Consider the following 25,399-nt stretch of genomic DNA (forward strand, 5'->3'; position numbering starts at 1 on the left):
TGGCATTCTCGCCGGCATTGCTTAAACATGTGCCTGTTAGCAGCCGTTAGCAAGATGAGTTCTAAGGTATCAGAAAAGCCTAAAAGAGCTCGTAAGGGTGTTACAGTTAGCGTAAAACTAGACATAATTAAGTGTTTTGATCGTGGTGAATGAAGCAAGGACAAAGTGAGTTTGACTTGTGGAAGTTGATGAAGGTGATGTTGAAGAGGTTTTGGCATCCCATGACTGAGAACTGATAGATGAAGAGCTGATGCAATTGGAAGAGGAAAGGATAACAATCGAAACTGAATGCAGTAGCGAACGGACCAAAAGTGAAGTCGTCCAGGAACTGAACGTGAAGCAACTGCGTGAGATTTTCGCTGCAATGATAAAGTACGACTTTAATTTTGAAAGGGTATATTGGTTTAGGGCATATTTGCAAGATGGTTTGAGTGCTTACAAAGAACTGTATGATAAAAAAATGCGCGAGGCCAGCAGTCAAGCATACTGTCGTTTTTCAAGCCTTCCACATCAGCCACAGCAGACGACAAACCTCGACCTTAGAAGATGACCTGCCTGCCCTGATGGAAACAGACGAAGATGAGTGTCCCACGACCCCAACCCCTGGGCCGTGGACAGATAACCGATTCACGGAGAATGCAGCGGTAGCCAGGAGGCACCCAACACATCTTTAAGAAAAAAAGCCGAAATAAACAAGCTAATTAATTAGGTGCCGCCCGGCACTTAAATATCGGCCCAGATCAGTGGCGATTGCTGATTAGCTTGTTTATTTCGGCTTTTTTCTTAAAGATGTGCTGGGTGCGTCCCAGCTGCCGCTGCATCACTGCATGCTTCGCGGATCGGTATTGGTCAGCGGTCCGGAGGTTGAGGACCACTGCACCACCCCAACCTCCTATGACTCAGCCTAACACACCATCATCAGTGTGCTGTGCGCTGTCTTCCCAATTCCGGTAAGCGATACTACGCTGTACATACATTTTTTCTACTTTATATAGGCTGTGTATTTTTATGTGTTATTGGGTATGATTTGGCAGCTTCATAGCTTAAAAGTTACTGGAGAGAGTGTTTTTGCCAAGAGCGCTTGTGCCATGTTTTTGCCAAAAGCGCTTGCGTGAGATTTTCGCTACACAGAACAGTGCAGGCAATGATTGTAGAGAAGTATTTCTACTTTATATAGGCTATGTATTTATCATATCATTCCTACTTTTACTATATGTTACTGTTATTTTTGGGTCTGCGAATGCTCACAAATTTTTTCCATGTAAATAAGTGGTAATTGTGTCTTTGCTTTATGACATTCTAGCTTACGAACCGTTTCATAGGAACGCTGTACCTTTGGATGGTGGGGGAAACCTTGTATAAGAAGGGAAAACATAAAATATGAGAGCAGACTAGCCAATAATATAAAGCAGGATGCCAAAAGTTTTTTCTGTTATATAAAGAGTAAAAGGGAGGTGAGAGTTGATATTGGACCACTGGAAATTTGATACTGGTGAGGTAGTAATACTGGTGGCGCAGTGACATCAGCGCCGGACTCCGGAGCGAAGGTTCCTGAATTCGAATCCAGTTGGGCTGCTCCCGGGCACGCTTTCCATCCATGCCGAGTTGAGTGTTGAGCTCGCAACTCGGCCTCGTAAAAAAAAACTGCACTGTGAGAAGGACGTGGGGGACCACTCACAGAATCTTTCCTCCAAGACAACCACTTGAAAAAAAAAGTGGTCGCCGAGGCTCTGGCAGAGTATGGCACACAAAAAAAAAGAGGTAGTCATGGGCGACAAAGAAATGGCAAGCGAACTTAATGGATACTTTGCATCTGACTTCACTGCGGAGGACACGAGCAGTGTGCCAGTGGTCTGTAAGTGTCAGAGAGCAGGGCTGAGTGCTGTTGCTATTAGAAAGGAAAAAGTGTTGGGCAAACTCCAACTGCTCAAGGTGGACCAGATGACCCATGAAGTTGTGCCAACCATGTAACCTACTCTAGAAACAGCCTAAAATTTCCCTACCACATAGCACTCTATTTTTCTAAGATCCATGTACCCATCTAAAAGTCTCTTAAAAGACCATATCGTGGCTGCCTCTACCACCATTGCTAGCTAGCAATCCATTCCAAGCACTCACCACTCTTTGTGTGGAAAAACTTAATGCTGACAACACCCCCCCGCCCCACCTCCGTGCTTCCAAGCACCTTGAAACTATGGCATGTCGTGTTAGCTATTCCTGGCCTGGGAAAAAGCCTTTGGTTATCCTCACGATCAGTGCCTCTAATCATCCTATACACCTCTATTAGATCGCCTCACAACCTCCGTCATTCCAAGGAGAAACGGCCAAATTCACTCAACCTATTTTCATAAGACATGCTGTCCAATCCAGGCAACACCTTTGTAAATCTCCTCTGCAGTCTCGCTATAATATCCACATCCTTTCTGAAGTGAGGTGACCAGAACTGAACACAGTATTCCAATTGGGGTCTAACTAAGGCCGTATATAGCTGCAACGTCACCTCACAGCTCTTGAACTCAATCCCATGGTTGGATTGTAAATGGCAGGATACTTGGTAGTGTGGAGGAGCAGAGGGATCTAGGGGTACATGTCCACAGATCCCTGAAAGTTGCCTCACAGGTAGATAGGGTAGTTAAGAAAGCTTATGGGGTGTTAGCTTTCATAAGTCGAGGGATAGAATTTAAGAGTCGCGATGTAATGATGCAGCTCTATAAAACTCTGGTTAGGCCACAATTGGAGGACTGTGTCCAGTTCTGGTCACCTCACTATAGGAAGGATGTGGAAGCATTGGAAAGGGTACAGAGGAGATTTACCAGGATGCTGCCTGGTTTACAGAGTATGGATTATGATCAGAGATTAAGGGAGCTAGGGCTTTACTCTTTGGAGAGAAGGAGGATGAGAGGAGACATGATAGAGGTGTACAAGATAATAAGAGGAATAGATAGAGTGGATAGCCAGTGTCTCTTCCCCAGGACACCACTGCTCAATACAAGAGGACATGGCTTTAAGGTAAGGGGTGGGAAGTTCAAGGGGGATATTAGAGGAAGGTTTTTTACTCAGAGGGTGGTTGGTGAGTGGAATGCACTGCCTGAGTCAGTGGTGGAGGCAGATACACTCATGAAGTTTAAGAGACTACTAGACAGGTATATGGAGGAATTTAAGATGGGGGGTTATATGGGAGGCAGGGTTTGAGGGTCGGCACAACATTGTGGGCCAAAGGGCCTGTACTGTGCTGTGCTATTCTATCTTCTATCCTTCACACTGCCAAGAGTCTTACCATTAATATTATATTCTGTCTTCAAATTTGACCTACCAAAACGACCCACTTCACACTTATCTGGGTTGAACTCCGTCTGCCACTTTTCAGCCCAGTTCTGCATCCTATTGATGTCCTGCTGTAACCTCTGACAACCCTCCACACTATCCGCAATACCCTTAAGTTTTGTGTCAGCAGAAAACTTACTAACCCACCCTTTTGCTTCCTCATCCAGGTTATTTATAAAAATCACAAAAAGGCAAGGTCCCAGAACAGATCCCTGCGGAACACCACTGGTCACCAACCTCCATGCAGAACAGGAAGCATCTACAACCATCCTTTGCCTTCTGTGGGCAAGCAAATTCTAGATCCACAAAGCAAGGTCTCCCCAGATCTCATGAATACTGAAGCAAAGTATTCATTTAGTACCTCCGCTACCTCCTTTAACTCCATGCACATATTTCCACTATTGAACTGGATTGGTCCTGTTGTCACACGACGCATCCTTTTGCTCTTCACATACTCGTAGAATGCCTCGTGGTTTTCTTTAATCCTGCTCACCGAGGCCTTCTGATATACCCTTCTTGCTCTCCTAGTTTCATTCTTAAGCTCCTTCCTGGCAACCTTGTAATTTCCTAGAGTTCTAACAGTGCCTAGTTTCTGGAACCTTTTGTAAACTTTTCTTCTTACCTAGATTTTCCTTTTCCTTTGTACACCATAATTCTTTTACCCTACCATCCTTTCCTTACATACCTATGCAGAAAGCCATGCAAATATTACCTGAACATTTGATTTGCCAGATTTCTGTTATGAATTTTCCTGAGAACATCTGCTCCCAATTTACACTCCCATATTCCTGCCCAATAGCATCATATTTCCCCCACACCAATTAAATGTTTTCCCAAATTGTCTGCTCCTACCCCTCTCTAGTGCTATGGTAAAGGAGATAGAGTTGTGCTCACTACCTCCAAGATGCTCTCCCATTGAGAGATCTGACACCTGACCAGTTTCTTTTCCCTATAACAGATCAAGTACAGCCTCTCGTCTCATTGGCTTACCTACATATTGCGTCAGGAAATCTTCTTGGGTACACCTAACAAAATCCACCCAATCTAAATCTCTTGCTCTAAGTAGATGCCAGTAGTTAAAATCTCCCATCGCAACAACCCAATTAATATTGCACCATTCCAGAATCTGCCCATCTATGTGCTCTTCGATGTCTCTGTTACTATTGGGGGGGTCTATAAGAAAAACACCCTAGAGTTATTGCCCCGTACCTGTTTCTGATTTCTACCCACACTGACTCAGTACAGAATTCCTCCATGCCTTCCTCCTTTTCAACAGCCACGATACTCTCCCTGATTAGCAGTGCCACTCTCCCACCTCTTTTGCCTCCATCCCTGCATTCCTGTCCCTGAGACATCCAAGTCTCTGTAATGGCCACAGCATCATAGTTCCATGCTCTAAGTTCTTCTGCCTTGCTTATGATACTCATTGTGTGAAAATAGACACATCTCAAATGATCTGGCTGAGTGCATCTTGCTCTATTATCTGCCTATCCTTCCTCTCAAAATCCCTACAAGCTGTCACTACTTATACCTCAACTGCCCCATCCTCTGCCTCATCACTTCAGTTCCCACCCTCCTGCAAATCCAGATGAAACTCTCCCCAACAACACTAGCAAGCCTCCTTCTCAGGATATTGGTTCCTCTCCAGTTCAGGTGCATCCCGTGCCACTTGTACAGCTCACTCCTTCCCCAGAGAAGTTTCCAATGATCCAAGAACTTGAAACCTGCACCCTGCACCATCTCGTCAGTCACTCATTCGTCTGTGCTATCTTCCTGTTCTTCAGCCTCCTTCCTAACTCCCTAATCTTACTGTGCTGGACTTCTACCCCTTTCCTGCCTACGTCATTGGTACCAATATCTGCCATGACCTCTTGTGCCTACCCTTCCCTTCAAAAATATCCTGCAACTGCTCAGAGACATTCTGGACCCTAGCAGACGGGAGGCAACACACTATTCTGGTAACACACATAAAAGTTGCTGGTGAACGCAGCAGGCCAGGCAGCATCTCTAGGAAGAGGTGCAGTCGACGTTTCAGGCCGAGACCCTTCGTCAGGAATGAATTTCCAGCATCTGCAGAATTCCTGTTGTTTACACTATTCTGGTGTCTCTTTTGCTGCTGCAGGACACCCTATCTGTCCCCTCAACTATCGAGTTCCCTATGACTATTGCTCCACCTGACTTCACCCTAGTCTTCTGAGGCTCAGAGCTAATCACAGTTCTATTGTCTGTCTGCTGCTGCCTTACCCAGATAGGTCATCCCCCTCAGCAGTATCTAAAGGGGTATACCTGTTGATGAGGGGAATGGCCACAGGGGGAACCATGCACTGACTTCTTTCTCCCTTTACCTTTCTCACTGTTCACCCAGCTACTCCCTGAATTCTGCACTCTGGGTGGAATCACCTGCTCAAGCGTCTCATCTATCAATTGCTCTGCCTCCTAGATAATTGTTAGTTCATTCAACTCCTTAATGTGGTCCTTCATGCCCTTCCCGCAGGTGTAGTCATCAGGGAGACCAGCCGGTTCCATGAATTCCCACATCCTACATTCCACTGCCATATCTGTCATCCTGCCTGCACTCTGCTATGAGCAACCAAGACCAAATCAACAATAACAAAAGGGAAAACCTACACTTCCTAACCTGTTTGGGAAATCTTCCTGACAAATCTGTTAGAGTTCTTCGAGAAAGTAATAAGCAGGGTGGACGAAGGGGAGGCGGTAGATGTCATTTACTTAGATTTTGAGAAGGCATTTGATAAGGTGCCACAGACAATGCTACTTAACAAGATAAAATCCTTTGGTGTAACAGGAAAGATACTGGTATTGAAAGTGAAATGGCTGACAGGCAGGAGGCAGCGATTCGGAATAAAAGGGGCCTTTTCTGGTTGGCTGCCGGAGACTAGTGGTGTTTAGGGGTCAGTATTGGGACCACTGCTTTTCATAGCGTTTGTCAATGATTTAGATGCTCTAAGTATGGTCAGGCCACACTTAGATCCCCTCCAGTTTGCCTACCAGCCCTGACTAGGAGTTGAGGATGCCATCGTCTACCTGCTGAACCGTGTGGATGCCCACCTGGACAAGCAAGCGAGCACTGTGAGGGTCATGTCTTTTGACTTCTCCAGTGCGTTCAACACCATCCGCTCTGCTCTGCTGGGGGAGAAACTGACAGCGATGCAGCTGGATGCTTTCCTTGTGTCATGGATTCTTAATTACCTGACTGGCAGACCACAGTACGTGTGCTTGCAACAGTGTGTGTCTGACAGAGTGATCAGCAGCACTGCCTTCTCAAAATCTAAGTAAATGACATCTCCTGCCTCCCCTTCGTCCACCCTGCTTATTACTTTCTCGAAGAACTCTAACAGATTTGTCAGGAAGATTTCACAAACAGGTTAGGAAGTGTAGGTTTTTCCTTTTGTCTCTCTTTCTCTTCACCATTTACACCTCGGACTTCAACTACTGCACAGAGTCTTGTCATCTTCAGAAGTTTTCGGATGACTCTGCCATAGTTGGATGCATCAGCAAGGGAGATGAGGCTGAGTACAGGGCTACGGTAGGAAACTTTGTCACATGGTGTGAGCAGAATTATCTGCAGCTTAATGTGAAAAAGACTAAGGAGCTGGTGGTAGACCTGAGGAGAGCTAAGGTACCGGTGACCCCTGTTTCCATCCAGGGGGGTCAGTGTGGACATGGTGGAGGATTACAAATACCTGGGGATACGAATTGACAATAAACTGGACTGGTTAAAGAACACTGAGGCTGTCTACAAGAAGGGTCAGAGCCGTCTCTATTTCCTAAGGAGACTAAGGTCCTTTAACATCTGCCGGACGATGCTGAGGATGTTCTGTGAGTCTATGGTGGCCAGTGCTATCATGTTTGCTGTTGCTGTTGTGTGCTGGGTCAGCAGGCTGAGGGGAGCAGACACCAACAGAATCAACAAACTCATTCGTAAGGCCAGTGATGTTGTGGGGATGAAACTGGACTCTACGACGGTGGTGTCTGAAAAGAGGATGCTGTCCAAGTTGTATGCCATCTTGGACAATGTCTCCCATCCATTACATAATGTACTGGTTAGGCACAGGAGTACATTCAGCCAGAGACTCATTCCACCGAGATGCAACACAGAGCGTTATAGGAAGTCATTCCTGCCTATGTCCATCAAACTTTACAACTCCTCCCTTGGAGGATCAGACACCCTGAGCCGATAGGCTGGTCCTGGACTTATTTCATAATTTACTGGCATAATTTACATATTACTATTTAACTATTTATGGTTTTATTACTGTCTATTATTTATGGTGCAACTGTAATGAAAACCAATTTCCCCCTGGATCAATAAAGTATGACTATGACTATGGCTATGACTAGATAAACTATTGGAAACTATTGGAAAGCATTCTTAAGAATAGGATCTACGAGCACTTGGAGAAGTACAGTCTACTCAAGGATAGTCAACATGGCTTTGTGAAGGGAAGGTCGTGCCTCACGAGCCTAATTGAATTTTTTGAAGAGGTAACAAAAGAAATTGATGAGGGTAGGGCGGCAGATGTGGTCTACATGGATTTTATCAAGGCATTTGACAAGATCCCCCATGAGAGACTCATCAAGAAAGTCGTGAGGCATGGGATCATGGAACCTTGGCTGTTTGGATAAAAAATTGGCTTACAGGAAGAAAGCAAAGGGTAGTAGTGGAAGGAAAGTATTCTGCCAGGAGATCGGTAACTAGTGGAGTGCCTCAAGGATCTGTCCTGGGACCCCCGCTCTTTGTGATTTTTATAATGAAGAGGCAGAAGGATCGATGAGTAAGTTTGCGGATGACACGAAGATCGGAGGAGTTGTGGATGGAGCTGAAAGTTGTCGAAGGTTACAAGAGGATATAGACAGGATGCAGAGTTGGGCAGAAAAGTGGTAGATGGAGTTCAATCCGGATAAGTGTGAGGTTTTGCATTTTGGAAGGACAAACCAGAAGGCTGAGTACAGGGTTAATGGTCGGTTACTTAAGAGTGTGGATGAACAGAGGGACCTTGGGGTTCAAATCCATACATCCCTCAAGGCTGCTGCACAGGTTGCTAGGATAGTTAAGAAGGCCTATGGGATGCTGGGCTTCATTAATAGGGGGATTGAGTTCAAGAGTGGAGAGGTCATGTTTTATCTCTACAAATCTCTGGTGAGACCACACTTCGAGTATTGTGTTCAGTTCTGGTCACCTGATTATAGGAAGGATGTGGAAGCTATGGATAGGGTGCAGAGGAGATTTACCAGGATATTGCCTGGATTGGAAAACAAGCCTGATGAGGGAAGGTTAGCAGAGCTGGGACTTTTCTCTTTGGAGTGTAGAAGGATGAGAGGGGATTTGATAGAGATCTACAAGATTATGAGAGGCATAGATGGGGTGGATAGCCAGTACCTGTTTCCCAGGGCGTGAATAGCAAACACCAGAGGCCATATGTACAAGGTTAAGGGAGGGAAGTTTAGAGGAGACATCAGGAGTAAGTTTTTTACACAGAGGGTTGTGGGTGCCTGGAATGATTTGCCAGGGATGGTGGTGGAAGCTAAAACATTAGGGGTATTTAAGAGCCTCTTGGACAGGCACATGGATGAATGAAAATTAGAGGGTTATGGGGTAGTTTTTTAAGGGAAAATATGGGTCGGCACGATATCGAGGGCCAAGGCGCCTGTACTGTGCTGTAGTATTCTAGTGTCTAGTGTCTAATAACGGAATTGGTGGCTTTGTGGCAAAGCTTGTGGATGATATGAAGATAGTTGGAGGGGTAGATAGTGCTGAGGAAGCAATGCAATTGCAGCAGGACTTAGATAACTTGGAGAATGGACAAGGAAGTGGCACATGGAATAAAGTATCTTTCCTGGGAATTCTATGATAATGCATTTTGGTAAGAGGAACAGTAGTGTGGAGTATATCTAAATAGTTGAATCTAATCTAATCTAATTTAAAAATGGGGAGAAGGTTCAAACATCAGAGGTGCAAAGGGACTTCAGAGTTCTCGTGCAATATTCCCAGAAGGTTAATTTACAGGTTGAGTCTGTGGTAAAGAAGGCAAATGCAATTTTGCCATTTATTTCAAGGGGAATAAAATATAAAAACAAGGAAATAATGCTGCGGCTTTATAAGACACTAGTCTGGCCACACTTGGAGTATTGTCAACAGTCTTGCTCCCATATCTCAGAAAGGATATGTTGCCAATAGACAATAGACAATAGATGCAGGAGTAGGCCATTCGGCCCTTCGAACCAGCGCCGCCATTCACTGTGATCATGGCTGATCATCCACTATCAGTATCCAGTTCCTGCCTTATCCCCATAACCTTTGATTCCACTATCTTTAAGAGCTCTATCCATCTCTTTTTTGAAAGCATCCAGAGACTTGGCCTCCACAGCCTTCTGGGGCAGAGCATTCCATATATCCACCACTCTCTGGGTGAAAAAGTTTTTCCTCAACTCCGTTCTAAATGGCCTACCCCTAATTCTTAAACTGTGGCCTCTGGTTCTGGACTCACCCATCAGCGGGAACATGCTTCCTGCCTCCAGCGTGTCCAATCCCTTAATAATCTTGTATGTTTCAATAAGATCCCCTCTCAGCCTTCTAAATTCCAGTGTATACAAGCCCAGTCACTCCAATCTTTCGACATATGACAGTCCCACCATCCCAGAAATTAACCTTGTGAACCTACGCTGCACTCCCTCAATAGCAAGAATGTCCTTCCTCAAATTTGGAGACCAAAACTGCACACAGTACTCCAGGTGCGGTCTCACCAGGGCCCTGTACAGCTGCAGAAGGACCTCTTTGCTCTTATACTCAATTCCCCTTGTTATGAAGGCCAGCATGCCATTAGCTTTTTTCACTGCCTGCTGTACTTGTATGCTTGCTTTTGGTGACTGATGTACAAGAACACCTAGATCTCGTTGTGCTTCCCCTTTTCCTAACTTGACTCCATTTAGATAATAATCTGCCTTCCTGTTCTTACCACCAAAGTGGATAACCTCACACTTATCCACATTAAACTGTATCTGCCCACTCATCCAGCCTATCCAAGTCACCCTGCATTCTCATCACATCCTCCTCACATTTCACACTGCCTTCCAGCTTTGTGTCATCAGCAAATTTGCTAGTGTTACTTTCAATTCCCTCATCTAAATCATTAATATATATTGTAAACAGCTGCGGTTCCCCACTGGTCACCGCCTGCCATTCCGAAAGGGACCCATTAATCGCTACTCTTTGTTTTCTGTCAGCCAGCCAATTTTCAATCCATGTCAGTACTCTGCCCCCAATACCACATGCTCCCCATAATAAATTCACCCGCTTCTGTCTTCAAGGGCCCAATTTTGGTCTTAACTATTTTTTTCCTTCATTGGAGAGAGGCCAGAGGAGTTTCACAAGGATGATTCCGGCAATGAAGGGGTTGATATATGAGGAGCTTTTGAGCAGCTTTGGGCCTGTACACACTGGGATTTAGAAGAATGCAGGGGGATCTCGTTGAAACCTACTGAAAATTGAAAGGATTAGATAGGGTGGATATGGAGAGGATGATTCCTTTGCTGGGTGTATCCAGAACTAGAGGGCACAGCCTCATAACTGAGGGGCAACCCTTTAGAACGGAGGTAAGGAAGATTATTTTTAGCTCGAGAGTAGTGAATCTGTGGAATGCTCTGCCACAGACTGCGGTGGAGGCCAAGTCTGTGTGTATATTTAAGGCAGAAGTTCATCGTTTCCTGATCGGCCATGCATCAAAGGAGAAGGCAAGAAAGCAGGTGTACGGGATTGAGTGGGATCTGCCATGATGGAATCTGCCATCTGCCAGGATCTGCCATGATGGAATGGATGAACAGACTCGATGGGCTGAATGGCCTAATTCTGCTCCTATGTATTATGTTCTTATTGTCTTATGGCAAGCCTCAGGATAGAGGGGCGTCCATTTAACACAGGGATGTGAAGAAATGTCTTTCACCAGAGGATGGTGAATTTGTGGAATTTGTTACCACAGGCAGCTGTAGAGGCCAGGTTGTTGGGTGTATTTAAGGTGGAAATTGATAGGTTCTTGATTGGCCACGGCATCAGATGTTATTGATGGGATTGATAGAGTTGACTTTTTCCATTGAGAGTGGGGAAGATTCAAACAAGAGGGCATGGGTTGAGAATTAGAGGACAAAAGTTTAGGGGTTACATGAGGGGGAGCTTCTTTACTCAGAGAGTGGTATCTGTGTGGAATGAGCTTCCAGCAGAAGTGGTTGAGGCAGGTTCTATGTTGTCGTTTAAAGTTAAATTGGATAGATATATGGACAGGAAAGGAATGGAGGGTTATGGGCTGAGTGCAGGTTGGTGGGCATAGGATAGGGTAAGAGTTCGGCACGGACTAGAAGGGCCGAGATGGCCTGTTTCCGTGCTGTAATTGTTATATGGTTATGGGAGAGGGCCAGGTAGTGGGACTGAGGAGGGGATAAAAGGATCAACCATGATTGAATGGCGGAGCAGACTGGCTGGGCCAGATGGCCTGATTCTGCTCCGATGTCTTACGGTCTTATATGATAACATACGTGTACTTTGACAACAAATTTGTTTTAAGCTTTGAATTTAGATTTAAATAAAATATTATAAAACTTTTTAGAAAGAAATAATAAGTTTCTACAGAAGCTCCTTTTGCTTCTGAAATTGTAGTTCTGCAATCTCTGTTGAAATCAATCGATCTGGATTAGATGCACTATATGATATCAACCTGTATTGGTATGGTATATGTGCATGATGCCTGGATAATCCAGCAAAACTGGGCTCCGTCATTGAATTCCATCCAGGATGTAATTGTGCTGAAGTCCCAATATCACTATCGTTTAAACAGCTAAACACTAGCAATTTTGGTTTTGTCTAGCTCTTGTGTGCATAGGATATAGGGGAGAGGTTAAGATTAGCTTTATTTGTCAGATGTACATCAAAACTTCGAAACATGCGGTGAAATATGTTGCTTTTGCATCAATGACTGAGACAGTCCAATATGTACTGCGGCCAGCCTGCGAGTGTCGCCATGCTTCTGGTGTCAATGTAAGTGTGCCAATAGCTCACTAACCTTAACCATACATCTTTGGAATGTTTGAGGAAACAACAGCTCCCAGAGGAAACCCACACAGTCATAGGAAGAACATACAAACTCTTTACAGACAGTTGCGAAAATTGAACCCCGATCTTATTGCTGATGCTGTAAAGCATTACGCTAACCGTTACACTGCCATGCCACCCTACACTACAAAACCAGTATCTCTGCACCTTGGTATTGAAGTGAGTAATGCTCACCACATGAATAGGTTCTGATGCAGGAAAGTAATAAAGCATTAATTCATATCCACTGATGCTAGCTGTCACAGCAGTCTATATTGACACTCACAACACGCTGGAAGAACTCAGCAGGTCGGGCAGCATCCGTGGAAAAGATCGGTCGACATTTCGGGCCGGAACCCTTCGTCAGGACTGAAGGGGGAAGGGGCAGAGGCCCTATAAAGAAGGTGGGGGGAGGGTGGGAAGGAGAAGGCTGGTAGGTTCCAGGTGAAAAACCAGTGAGGGGAAAGATAAAGGGCTGGGGGAAGGGAGGCAGGGAGGTGATAGGCAGGAAAGGTGAAGAAAGAATAGGGGAAAATACAATGGGTAGTAGAAGGAGGCGGAACCATGAGGGAGGTGATAGGCAGCTGAGGGAGGAAACAGAGTGACATAGGGATAGGGGAAGGGAGGGGGAGGGAATTACCAGAAGTTGGAGAATTCTATGTTCATACCAAGGGGCTGGAGACTACCTAGACGGTATATGAGGTGTTGCTCCTCTAACCTGAGTTTAGCCTCATCATGGCAGTAGAGGAGGCCATGTATGGACATATCTGAATGGGAGTGGGAAGCAGAGTTGAAGTGGGCCCGAAACTTCCAATTTCCCCCCGGATTAATAAAGTATGACTATGACTATGAAACGTCGACCGATCTTTTCCACAGATGCTGCCTGACCTGCTGAGTTCCTCCAGCGTGTTGTGAGTGTTGCTTTGACCCCAGCATCTGCAGATTATTTTGTGCAGTCTATGTTTTTTTCAATATATTTTATGAGTTTTCCTCTTGGATTAACCGTTTAATATCTCATTTATTTTCATTGTGGGTTTGGGGGCAGGGGAAATTAAGGTGCTCTTATCCCTGAACTGTTAATGTCCTCAAAACCTTAGAGGTGCATATTGACTTGAGGAGAAATGTGTCTCCTCGCCACCCAATAATCATCAACATCTCTATAGTTAATACAGTTTCAACATTCAGGTTCCTGGTCATCGTTATTTCGCAGGACCTCATGGGAGAAGCATATCTCCTTCATCAACAAAAAGACTCAGCAGAGGATGTACTTCTTGCAGCAGTTGGTGAAATTCCATCTTCCCCAGAACATCCTGGTGGAATTCTATACTGCCATCATAGAGAGTATCCTCATACTGTCTGGTTTGGTGCAGCATTCTCTTACAGTATACGAAACCCACAGTGAACTGTCAGGTCAGCAGTAAAGCTCATTGGCTACAGTTTACCATCTCGAAAGGACTTGTATGTGCTCGGCACAATGAATTGTGGACATTGCCCACCCTGCAAGCTGTCTTTTCCAAAAGCTCTATTCTGCAAAGTATTGTAGGGCTATTAAAAGAAGAACTTCATACCATCTTAAAGGTTTCTTTTCAACAGTGAGTTAAAAATTTGATCAGCCATTCTAGTTAACACATCACCCCCTCTATCAATTATTCCCGTCACTGCACAGTACTGTGTACACTTTAAACCACTTTTTATAATGCTGTTTACATTGTAAATACATGCTGACAGTAATTTATTTATGCACATTTTATTCCATGTTTGTACTTCTAATTTTAATTGTATGTAATTGTTTATTCTTTGTAATTGTTTAATAGTGTTTTTGTTGAATGTTGTTTTCATTGTATGTTGCACCCTAACGAACACACCTGATACACATAAACGTATATGGCAAATAAAGGTGATCCTTGATCCTAAAGTATTAATTCATAAGTTAAATTAAGTCATTATTATAATCCCATTCTCAAACTGTGTTGGCATGTGGCCAAGTGGTTAAGGCGTCGGTCCAGTGATCTGAAGGTCGCTAGTTCGAGCCTCAGCTGAGGCAGCGTGTTGTGTTCTTGAGCAAGGCGCTTAACCACTCATTGCTCTGCGATGGCACCGGTGCCAAGCTGTATCGGCCCTAGTGCCCTTCCCTTGGACAACATCGGTGGGTGGAGAGGGGAGACTTGCAACATGGGCAACTGCCGGTCTTCCATACAACCTTGCCCAGGCCTGCACCCTGGAAACCTTCCAAGGCGCAAATCCACAGTCTCACGAGACTAACAGATGCCTATATATATGATATGATTGTGAAACTGTATATTCAGTTGTACAATATATGGATTTAGGGGTAACAAGCGCAGAGAATGAATGGGACAGAAACTACTGAAGAAAGGTACCAAGGGATTGATTAGAGAAAGAGAATTGTAGGAGGAAAAGGGACAGCTGTGAACAAGAAGTGCAAATCCATCAGAGAAAATCTCTTAGATTGTTTTTCACGCCACTAATTTGTGTTTTGCTGTCGAGGTAATGAGTTTGGATAGTCTTCAAGACCCAGTGTACTGAATACTGGTATGCCAGAGAGAGCACATTTTAAAAGAATCTGAGAAGTTCTGTTGACTGTTACAGGTGGGAAAAAATGTGTCTTAAGGTAATGAAAGGAAGTTCTTGGATGAACCAAATTAAGGAGCAGATGCTTGTTCAAATCCACAGTTCATGTGTGATAGCAGGCTTATACAGGCAGGGTGTGCATGTCTTCAGTAACTAAGCAGCTGTTCCATATTTCCAGCACACAACCACAGTATGGTCTTGTCAACCCAGTTCCTGTCAGGAGTAGATTTACTTTCAAAATAGTTTCTCACTTTTAACTTTCTGAACAACAATAAAGTTTTTGCAGCAATATGTTCCAATGCATAATGAGAACCCATTTTTTTTACTTTAGTGTACCATTTCCAAGGAACATTTATTGTGCTTCAACTCTCAGGCTCCTAAATCACACACTCACCTCAACTCTGAACTGATTCCACAACCTATAAGCTCACTTTAAAGGACCCTACAGCTCATGTTTTTTCTTTCTTTCTATCTATCTATCTATCTATCTATCTATCTATCTATCTATCTATTTATATTTGTATTTGCACAGTATGTCTTCTTTTGCAAATTTGTTGTTTTTGAAATTTTGCGTGTAGTTTTTCATTGATTCCATTGATCTACAGTGAATGCCTGCAAGGAAATAAATCTCAGTGTAATAAATTGACATATACATACTTTGATAATAAACTTAGCTTGATCTTTGATTTCCTGCGGCTTGCCCTCCAACCTGAAACAAAGTTTGTGTACATATCTGAGACTTTCTCAAATTGTATTTCATATACAGCCTTTCCTGCCTGTAGATTTCTTGCACATCTGCTGAGACCCATATTCTGTAAATGGTACAAAATGTTGCCTAAACCATTATTAATATCTTACAATATATCTCCTCCACATTACTTGATCACTTAGTACATTTATTCTGTGAATAGTAAAACTGGGCAAATTAGGGAGGTGCTTTACTCATCTGTGGTCTGTGCTGAATTCACTAATCTCAACCTGGGAGAAGTTAAGAGAGTCACTGTAAACGATCCTCGCTCTGATTACATTGAGGAATGAAAAATCATCAAGCATTTGTGTTCCTCGTTACTTTAGGTTAATCCCTACATGGTGGGCATGCTAAATTGGTGCTGGAATGTGTTTGCGACACTTGCAGCTGTCTCCAAACGCATCCTTGGGTGTTAATGCAAATGATACTTTTCACTGTATGTTTTGATGTGTGTGTGATAAATGAATCTGAATCTGAATGTGTAGATGATAAGTAAAGGCAGGGTTGGATGAGGCCATGATGGTTCTGTAGTGAAACAGTTTGTAGATGCTAAAGGATTGGATTAGGCCATAATGTTTCTGCAGTTGAACAGTTTGTAGACACTACCTAAGTTTCACAATGGCAATAGTCAATTGGTAGATTCTAGTTTGTAGATCAAGTTCAAGTTTATTATCATCTGACTTCGAAGAAGGAAGTCTGAGAATCGGAGCGGGAGTGCGGAAGAAGCCATTTTTGAATTTTTCGGTTTTCTTTCCACCGGCGTTCAGAGAGGTGGGACTGCGCAGGCGTGACATCGGGCAGTGAAGCGCGGAAGATTTAAAAGGAACAGAGCCTTATACAGCAGGCAGCATCGTTTGCAGGCTGCGGAATGAGCCGGGAGCAGAGTGAAGGCTTAAGGGCTTCAGCTCACCGGGCTTAGGCGGAAACAGGCGAGGCGAGGAAGGTTTGGTATTCATTTTTTTTTTGTTGTTATTTGAGGAGAGGGGCAGTATGAGTGTAAGGGCAGCTTGTTGTTCTCGGTGCCGGATGTGGGAGGCCCTGGAGTCTCCAAGCCTCCTGGACATCCACATCTGCGCCAGGTGCACCCAGATGCAGCTCCTAAGGGACCACGTTAGGCAACTGGAGCTGCAGCTCGATGACCTTCGTCTGGTCAGGGAGAGTGAGGAGTTGATAGGGAGGAGTTACAGGCAGGTGGTCACACCGGGGCCACGGGAGGCAGACAAGTGGGTCACGGTTAGGAGGGGGAAGGGGAAGAGACAGGTAATAGAGAGTACCCCGGTGGCTGTTCCCCTTGACAATAAGTACTCCTGTTTGAGTACTGTTGCGGGGGACAGCTTACCTGGGGGAAGCGACAGTGGCCGTGCCTCCGGCACAGAGTCCGGCCCTGTTGCTCAGAAGGGTAGGGAAAGGAAGAGGAGGGCAGTTGTAATAGGGGACTCGATAGTAAGGGGGTCAGATAGGTGATTCTGTGGACGCAGTCCAGAGACCCGGATGGTAGTTTGCCTCCCTGGTGCCAGGGTCCGGGATATTTTTGATCGTGTCCAAGATATCCTGAAGTGGGAGGATGAGGAGCCAGAGGTCGTGGTACATATAGGTACCAATGACATAGGTAGGAAAAGGGAAGAGGTCCTGAAAGGAGAATATAGGGAGTTAGGAAGGGAGTTGAGAAAAAGGACCGCAAAGGTAGTAATCTCGGGATTTCTGCCTGTGCCACGCGACAGTGAGAGTAGGAATGCTGAGGACGTGATTTTAAGTTTTTTAACTCTGTTTGGTTTCAAGTTAGCCCATTGCTTTGCTTTGCTTTTAGTTAGTTGCACGGTGGGTTTTTTTTGGGGGGGGGTTTCCTTTTCTCTATTGATATATATATAAAAATTAGTATACTATTATGTTACCTTGGTACGTTATGTTTAAATTACATTGTTTGTAGTTTTTTTTTGTATTAATATCTTCTGTAATTTTATTATATTCTAACAGTGTATCAGTGCTTATATGGCTTACCTTTTTGTATACTTATTCAATAAAAAGATTTAAAAAGAAAGAAAGAAAGGAATGCAATGAGGTGGAGGATAAATGCGTGGCTGAGGGATTGGAGCAGGGGGCAGGGATTCAAGTTTTTGGATCATTGGGACCTTTTTTGGCGCAGGTGTGACCTGTACAAAAAGGACGGGTTACACTTGAATCCTAGGGGGACCAATATCCTGGCGGGGAGATTTGCGAGGGCTACTGAGGTGACTTTAAACTAGAATGGTTGGGGGTGGGATTCAAATTAAAGAGACTAGGAGAGAGGAGGTTAGTTCATAACAGGGGAATGGGAACCAGTGCAGAGAGACAGAGGAGTGTAAAATGAGGGTAGAAGCAAAAAGTAGTAAGGTGAAAGTAAAAGTGGCAGGCCAGCAAATCCAGGGCAAAAATCAAAAAGGGCCACTTTTCAACATAATTGTATAAGGGCTAAGAGAGTTGTAAAAGCGAGCCTGAAGGCTTTGTGTGTCAATGCAAGGAGCATTCATAACAAGGTGGATGAATTAAAAGTGCAGATTGTTATTAATGAATATGATATAGTTGGGATCACAGAGACATGGCTCCAGGGTGACCAGGGATGGGAGCTCAACGTTCAGGGATATTCAATATTCAGGAGGGATAGACATGAAAGAAAAGGAGGTGGGGTAGCATTGCTGGTTAGAGAGGAGATTAACGCAATAGAAAGGAAGGACATTAGCCGGGAGGATGTGGAATCGATATGGGTAGAGCTGCATAACACTAAGGGGCAGAAAACGCTGGTGGGCGTTGTGTACAGGCCACTTAACAGTAGTAGTGAAGTTGGGGATGGTATTAAACAGGAAATTAGAAATGTGTGCAATAAAGGAACAGCAGTTATAATGGGTGACTTCAATCTACATATAGATTGGGTGAACCAAATTGGTAAGGGTGCTGAGGAAGAGGATTTCTTGGAATGTATGCGGGATGGTTTTTTGAACCAACATGTCGAGGAACCAACTAGAGAGCAGGCTATTCTAGACTGGGTATTGAGCAATGAGGAAGGGTTAATTAACGATCTTGTCGTGAGAGGCCCCTTGGGTAAGAGTGACCATAATATGGTGGAATTCTTCATTAAGATGGAGAGTGACATAGTTAATTCAGAAACAAAGGTACTGAACTTAAAGAAGGGTAACTTTGAAGGTATGAGACATGAATTAGCTAAGATAGACTGGCAAATGACACTTAAAGGGTTGACGGTGGATATGCAATGGCAAGCATTTTAAAGATCGCATGGATGAACTACAACAATTGTTCATCCCAGTTTGGCAAAAGAATAAATCAAGAAAGGTAGTGCACCCGTGGCTGACAAGGGAAATTAGGGATAGTATCAATTCCAAAGAAGAAGCATACAAATTAGCCAGAAAAAGTGGCTCACCTGAGGACTGGGAGAAATTCAGAGTTCAGCAGAGGAGGACAAAGGGCTTAATTAGGAAGGGGAAAAAGGATTATGAGAAAGAAAACTGGCAGGGAACATAAAAACTGACTGTAAAAGCTTTTATAGATATGTGAAAAGAAAAAGATTGGTTAAGACAAATGTAGGTCCCCGACAGACAGAAACAGGTGAATTGATTATGGGGAGCAAGGACATGGCAGACCAATTGAATAATTATTTTGGTTCTGTCTTCACTAAGGAGGACATAAATAATCTTCCGGAAATAGTAGGGGACAGAGGGTCCAGTGAGATGGAGGAACTGAGGGAGATACATGTTAGTAGGGAAGTGGTGTTAGGTAAATTGAAGGGATTAAAGGCAGATAAATCCCCAGGGCCAGATGGTCTGCATCCCAGAGTGTTTAAGGAAGTAGCCCAAGAAATAGTGGATGCATTAGTGATAATTTTTCAAAACTCTTTAGATTCTGGACTAGTTCCTGAGGATTGGAGGATGGCTAATGTAACTCCACTTTTTAAAAAAGGAGGGAGAGAGAAACCGGGGAATTATAGACCGGTTAGCCTAACATCGGTGGTGGGGAAACTGCTAGAGTCAGTTATCGAAGATGTGATAACAGCACATTTGGAAAGTGGTGAAACCATTGGACAAAGTCAGCATGGATTTGTGAAAGGAAAATCATGTCTGACGAATCTCATAGAATTTTTTGAGGATGTAACTAGTTGAGTGGATAGTGGAGAACCAGTGGATGTGGTATATTTGGATTTTCAAAAGGCTTTTGACAAGGTTCCACAGAGGAGATTAGTGTGCAAATTTAAAGCACACGGTATTGGGGGTAAGGTATTGATGTGGATAGAGAGTTGGTTAGCAGACAGGAAGCAAAGAGTGGGAATAAACGGGACCTTTTCAGAATGGCAGGCAGTGACTAGTGGGGTACCGCAAGGCTCAGTGCTGGGACCCCAGTTGTTTACAATATATATTAATGACCTAGATGAGGGAATTAAATGCGGCACCTCCAAGTTTGCGGATGACACGAAGCTGGGCGGCAGTGTTAGCTGTGAGGAGGATGCTAAGAGGATGCAGGGTGACTTGGATAGGTTAGGTGAGTGGGCAAATTCATGCAGATGCAATTTAATGTGGATAAATGTGAGGTTATCCACTTTGGTGGCAAAAACAGGAAAACAGATTATTATCTGAATGGTGGCCGATTAGGAAAAGAGGAGGTGCAACGAGACCTGGGTGTCATTATACATGAGTCATTGAAAGTGGGCATGCAGGTACAGCAGGCAGTGAAAAAGGCGAATGGTATGCTGGCATTTATAACAAGAGGATTCGAGTACAGGAGCAGGGAGGTACTACTGCAGTTGTACAAGGCCTTGGGGAGACCACACCTGGAGTATTGTGTGCAGTTTTGGTTTTCTAATCTGAGGAAAGACATCCTTGCCATAGAGGGAGTACAAAGAAGGTTCACCAGATTGATTCCTGGGATGCCTCCTTCCTGATGGTAGTGGATCATAGAGATGTTGGAATGGGTAGGAGGGATCTTTCATATTGCTTCATGCCCTTAAAAACACCTTTAAAAGATATTTAAAGATGAGCTTTATTGATCACGTGTACATTAAATTATCTAGTAATATATGTCATTTGCATTAACAACCAGCACTGTCCAAGCATGTGCTGGGGGTAGTCCGCAAATGTTCCCAAGCATAAACAGTAAACAATTCGCGGTCCGAGTAGTGGCAGGGTATTCATTTGTCTTACATCCTGAGGGAAGAAGCTGTTACCCAGCTACCCAAATTAGCTAAGTTAGATGCTACAAACTAAAAATTTTGTGGATGCTGCTTAAGTTTTACGATAGTAAAAGTCAATTGGATGATTTTGTGTTGAAGCAAAACAAAGAATGAAACACCTCACATATGGATGGTGAAATTCCCACAGAAGCACTAAGTTTGAAGAAATGTTGTATTTGGTGTAAGGAGTCTGTCTTCATGTGTTGGTATATTTGTGAGCAGAATACAACAAAAGCCTTCCTGGGTTTCTCACTCTGTTTGTTTCTCCCACAGCTAATCCAGCTGATTCTCAGTCACCTGACAGTGCCAGACCTTTGCCAGCTGGCACAGACTTGCAAGTTGCTGCACCAGCACTGTTATGACCCTCTTCAGTATGTCCAGCTCAGTTTACAACCTTACTGGGCAGGTCTGGATGATGCCTCTTTGCAGCACCTGGAATCACGCTGTGCTCTTGTGCAGTGGTTAAATCTGTCTTGGACAGGGAATCGAGGATCCATCACCATGCAAGGATTCAGCAGGTCAGTGTTATATCTCTGTAAAATCTAATGAAAGGCACCAAGTATATCAAACATTTCAGCGAGTTATCCATGATCTGCCACCACAATATGATCACAGTGGACATACTATAGGTAACATAGCATCGAGCATAACTTAGAGTAGGTTAAAAGGTCGGCACAACATCGTGGACCAAAGGGCCTGCACTGTGTTGTGTTGTTCCATGTCATGCTTTACTGCATCAGCAGTTGGGTTTGATTTCTGACCTGGCTTTAAAGTGTTTGTATATTCACCCCCCTGACATGTGGATTTCCTCCGGGTGCTCATTTTCCTCACACATTACAGACCGTAAGATACATGAGCAGAATTAGGCCATTTGGTCCATTGAGCCTGCTCTGCCATTTTATCATGACTGATCCAATTTTCCTGTCAGTCCCAATCTCCTGCCTTCTCCCCATATCCTTTCATGCCATGACCAGTCAAGAATCTATCAACCTCTGACTTAAATGTACATAAAGGTAACCTCCACAGCTGCCTATGGCAAAGAATTTCACAGATTCACCACTCTCTAGCTAAAGAAATTCCTCCTCAATTCCATTCTGAAAGGCTGCCCCATTATTCAGCGGCTGTGTCCTCTGGTCTTAGACTCTCCCACCATAGGAACATCCTCTCCACATCCACTCTATCAAAACCTTTCACCATTCGATAGTTCTTAATAAATTCACCCGCCATTCTTCTGAATTCTAGTGAATACAGGCCCAGAGCCATCAAACACTCTTCATGTGATAAACCATTCAATCCTGGAATCATTTTTGTGATCCATCTTTGAACCCTCTCCAGTTTCAGCACCTCCTTTCTAAGATAAGAGGCCCATAACTGCTCACAATACTCCAAGTGAGGCCTCACCAGTGCTTTATAAAGTCTCCACATTACATCCTTGCTTTTATACTCTAGTCCTCTTGAAATGAATGCTAACATTGTATTTGCCTTCCTCACCACAGACTTAACCTGCAACTTAACATTTAGTGAATCCTGCACAAGAGCTCCCAAGTCCTTTTGAACCTCAGTTTTTCAAATGGTTTCTGTATTCAAAATAGAGTCAACCATTTCATTTCTTCAACCAAAGTGCATGACCATATACTTCCAAACACTGTATTCCGTCTGCCATTACTTTGCCCATTCTCCTAATCTGTTAAAGTCCTACTGTGGCCTCCTTACTTCCTCAGAAGTACCTGCCCCTCCACATATCTTCATATCATCTGCAATCTTTGCAACAAAGCCATCAATTCCATCATCCAAATCATTGACATATAAGGTAAATGGCACACATGGCATACGATTGGTTATGGCACACATCAACCACAGCCTACCGGTCAACCTCGACGCTTTGCAATTCGCCTACTGGAGCAACAGGTCAACGGCAGATGCCATCTCTCTGGCCCTACATTCCTCCTTAGAACACCTGGAGAATAAAACGAATATGTAAGGGTCCTTTTCATTGATTACAGCTCTGCCTTTAATACCATCATTCCAAATAAACGGATTCCTGAGCTCCGGAACTTCGGCCTTAGCACTCAGATCTGCAGTTGGATCTTCAACTTCCTCACAGACAGCACCCAGGCTGTAAAAATAGGGGACAAGCTCTCCTTTACAATCACTCTGAGCATCGGTGCCCCAGAAGGCTGTGTACACAGCCCCCTGCTGTACTCACTGTACGCACATGATTGTGTAGCCAAGTTTCCATCAATCTCAATATATAAGTTTGCTGATGACACCACAATTGTAGGCCGTATCTCGGGTAATGATGATTTTGAGTATAGAGAGGAAATTAAGAACCTGGTGGCATGGTGCGAAGACAATAACCTATCCCTCAACGTCAGCAAGACGAAGGAATTGGTTGTTGACTTCAGAAGGAGTAGCGGACCGCACAACCCCATTTACATTGGTGGTGCGCAAGTGGAACAGCTTTATGTTCCTCTGGGTCAATATCACAAATGACCTGACTTGGTCCAACCAAGCAGAGTCCACTGCCAAGAAGGCCCACCAGAACCTTTACTTCTTGAGAAAACTAAAGAAATTTGGCCTGTCCCCTAAAACGCTCACGAATTTTTATAGATGCACAGTAGAAAGCATTCTTCTAGGGTGCATCACAACCTGGTATGAAAGTTGTCCTGTCCAAGACCGGAAGAAGCTGCAGAAGATCGTGAACACAGCCCAGCACATCATACAAACCAATCTTCCATCCTTGGACTCACTTTACATCGCACGCTGTCGGAGCAGTGCTGCCAGGATAATCAAGGACACGACACACCCAACCAATACACCTTTCATCCCTCTTCCCTCCGGGAGAAGGCTCAGGAGTTTGAAGACTCGTACGGCCAGATTTGGGAACAGCTTCTTTCCAACTGTGATAAGACTGCTGAATGGATCCTGACCCGGATCTGGGCCACACCCTCCAAATATCCGGACCTGCCTCTCGGTTTTTTTGCACTACTTTACTTTCCCTTTTCTATTTTTCTATTTATGATTTATAATTTAAATTTTTAATATTTATTATCGATTTGTACTCCAGGGAGCGCGAAGCGCAGTATCAAATATTGCTGTGATGATTGTACGCTCTAGTATCAATTGTGTGGCGACAATAAAGTAAAGTAAAAAAGAAGCAGGCCCAACACAGACCCCTGTGGAACACCACTCGTTACCAGCAGTCAGACAGAAAAGGCTCCCTTTATTCGTACTCTTTGCCTACTGCCAATCAGTCACTGCTTTATCCATGCTAGAATCTTTCTTGTAATACCATGGACTCACAGCTGGTTAAGCAGCTTCATGTGTAGCCCCTTGTAAAAAGCATTCTGAAAGTCCAAGTACACAACATCAACAGATTCTCCGTTGTCTATCCTGCTTATTTCTTCAAAGAATTGCAACAGATGTGTCAGGCAAGATTTTCACTTGAGGAAACCATGCTGAATATGGCTTATCATGTGCCTCGAAGAACCCAGAGAACTTGGGGGCGTGGTACTGCTGATCAGAGATAGTGTCATGGCTGCAGAAAAGGAGGAAGTCATGGAGGGATTGTCTGCTGAGTCTCTGTGGGTGGAGGTTAGGAACAGGAAGGGGTCAATAACTCTACTGGGTGTTTTTTATAGACCTCCCGATAGTAACTGGGACATCAAGGAGCAGATAAGGAGACAGATTCTGGAAAGGCGTAATAACAACAGGGTTGTTGTGGTGGGAGATTTTAATTTCCCCAATATTGATTGGCATCTTCCTAGATTGAGAGATTTAGATGGGGTGGAGTTTGTTAGGTGTGTTCAGGAAGGTTTCCTGTCACAGTATGTAGATAAGCCTACAAAAGGAGAGGCTGTGCTTGATCTGGTATTGGGAAATGAACCTGTCCGGTGTCAGATCTCCCAGTGGGAGAGCATTTTGGAGATAGTGATCAGAATTCTATCTCCATTGCCATAGCATTGGAGAGGGATGGGAACAGACAAGTTAGGAAAGCGCTTAATTGGAGTAAGAGGAAATATGAAGCTATCAGACAGAAACTTGGAAGCATAAATTGGGAATGGATGTTCTCAGGGAAATGCACGACAGAAATGTGGCAAATGTTCAAGGCATACTTGCGTGATGTTCTGCAAAGGTACGTTCCAATGAGACGGAAAGAATGATAGGGTACAGGAACCGTGGTGTACAAAGGCTGTTGAAAATCTAGTCAAGACGAAAAAAGCTTACGAAAGGTCCAGAAAACTAGGTAATGATAGAGATCTACAAAATTTTAAGGCTAGCAGGAAGGAGCTTAAGAATGAAATTAGGGGAGCCAGAAGGGGCCATGAGAAGGCCTTCACGAACAAGATTAAGGAAAATCCCTTCAAGTATGTGAAGAGTAAGAGGATAACATAGAACATAGAACATAGAATAGTACAGCACAGTA

The 25,399-nt window shown here is 44.1% G+C and overlaps 1 protein-coding gene across 1 annotated transcript in view; it reads left to right on the plus strand.

Moving 5' to 3' along the window:
* fbxl4 (F-box and leucine-rich repeat protein 4) overlaps nucleotides 1-25,399 on the plus strand; it is a 156,519-nt gene that overhangs the window by 124,808 nt on the left and 6,312 nt on the right. The window contains exon 4 of the mRNA XM_063033023.1: nucleotides 21,247-21,491. Within this exon, the coding sequence (XP_062889093.1) occupies nucleotides 21,247-21,491 (245 nt within the window). The remainder of the gene's footprint in view (nucleotides 1-21,246; nucleotides 21,492-25,399) is intronic.

This window comes from Mobula hypostoma, chromosome 2 (genome assembly GCF_963921235.1).
Source record: "Mobula hypostoma chromosome 2, sMobHyp1.1, whole genome shotgun sequence".
NCBI classification, from domain to species: Eukaryota; Metazoa; Chordata; class Chondrichthyes; order Myliobatiformes; family Myliobatidae; genus Mobula; species Mobula hypostoma.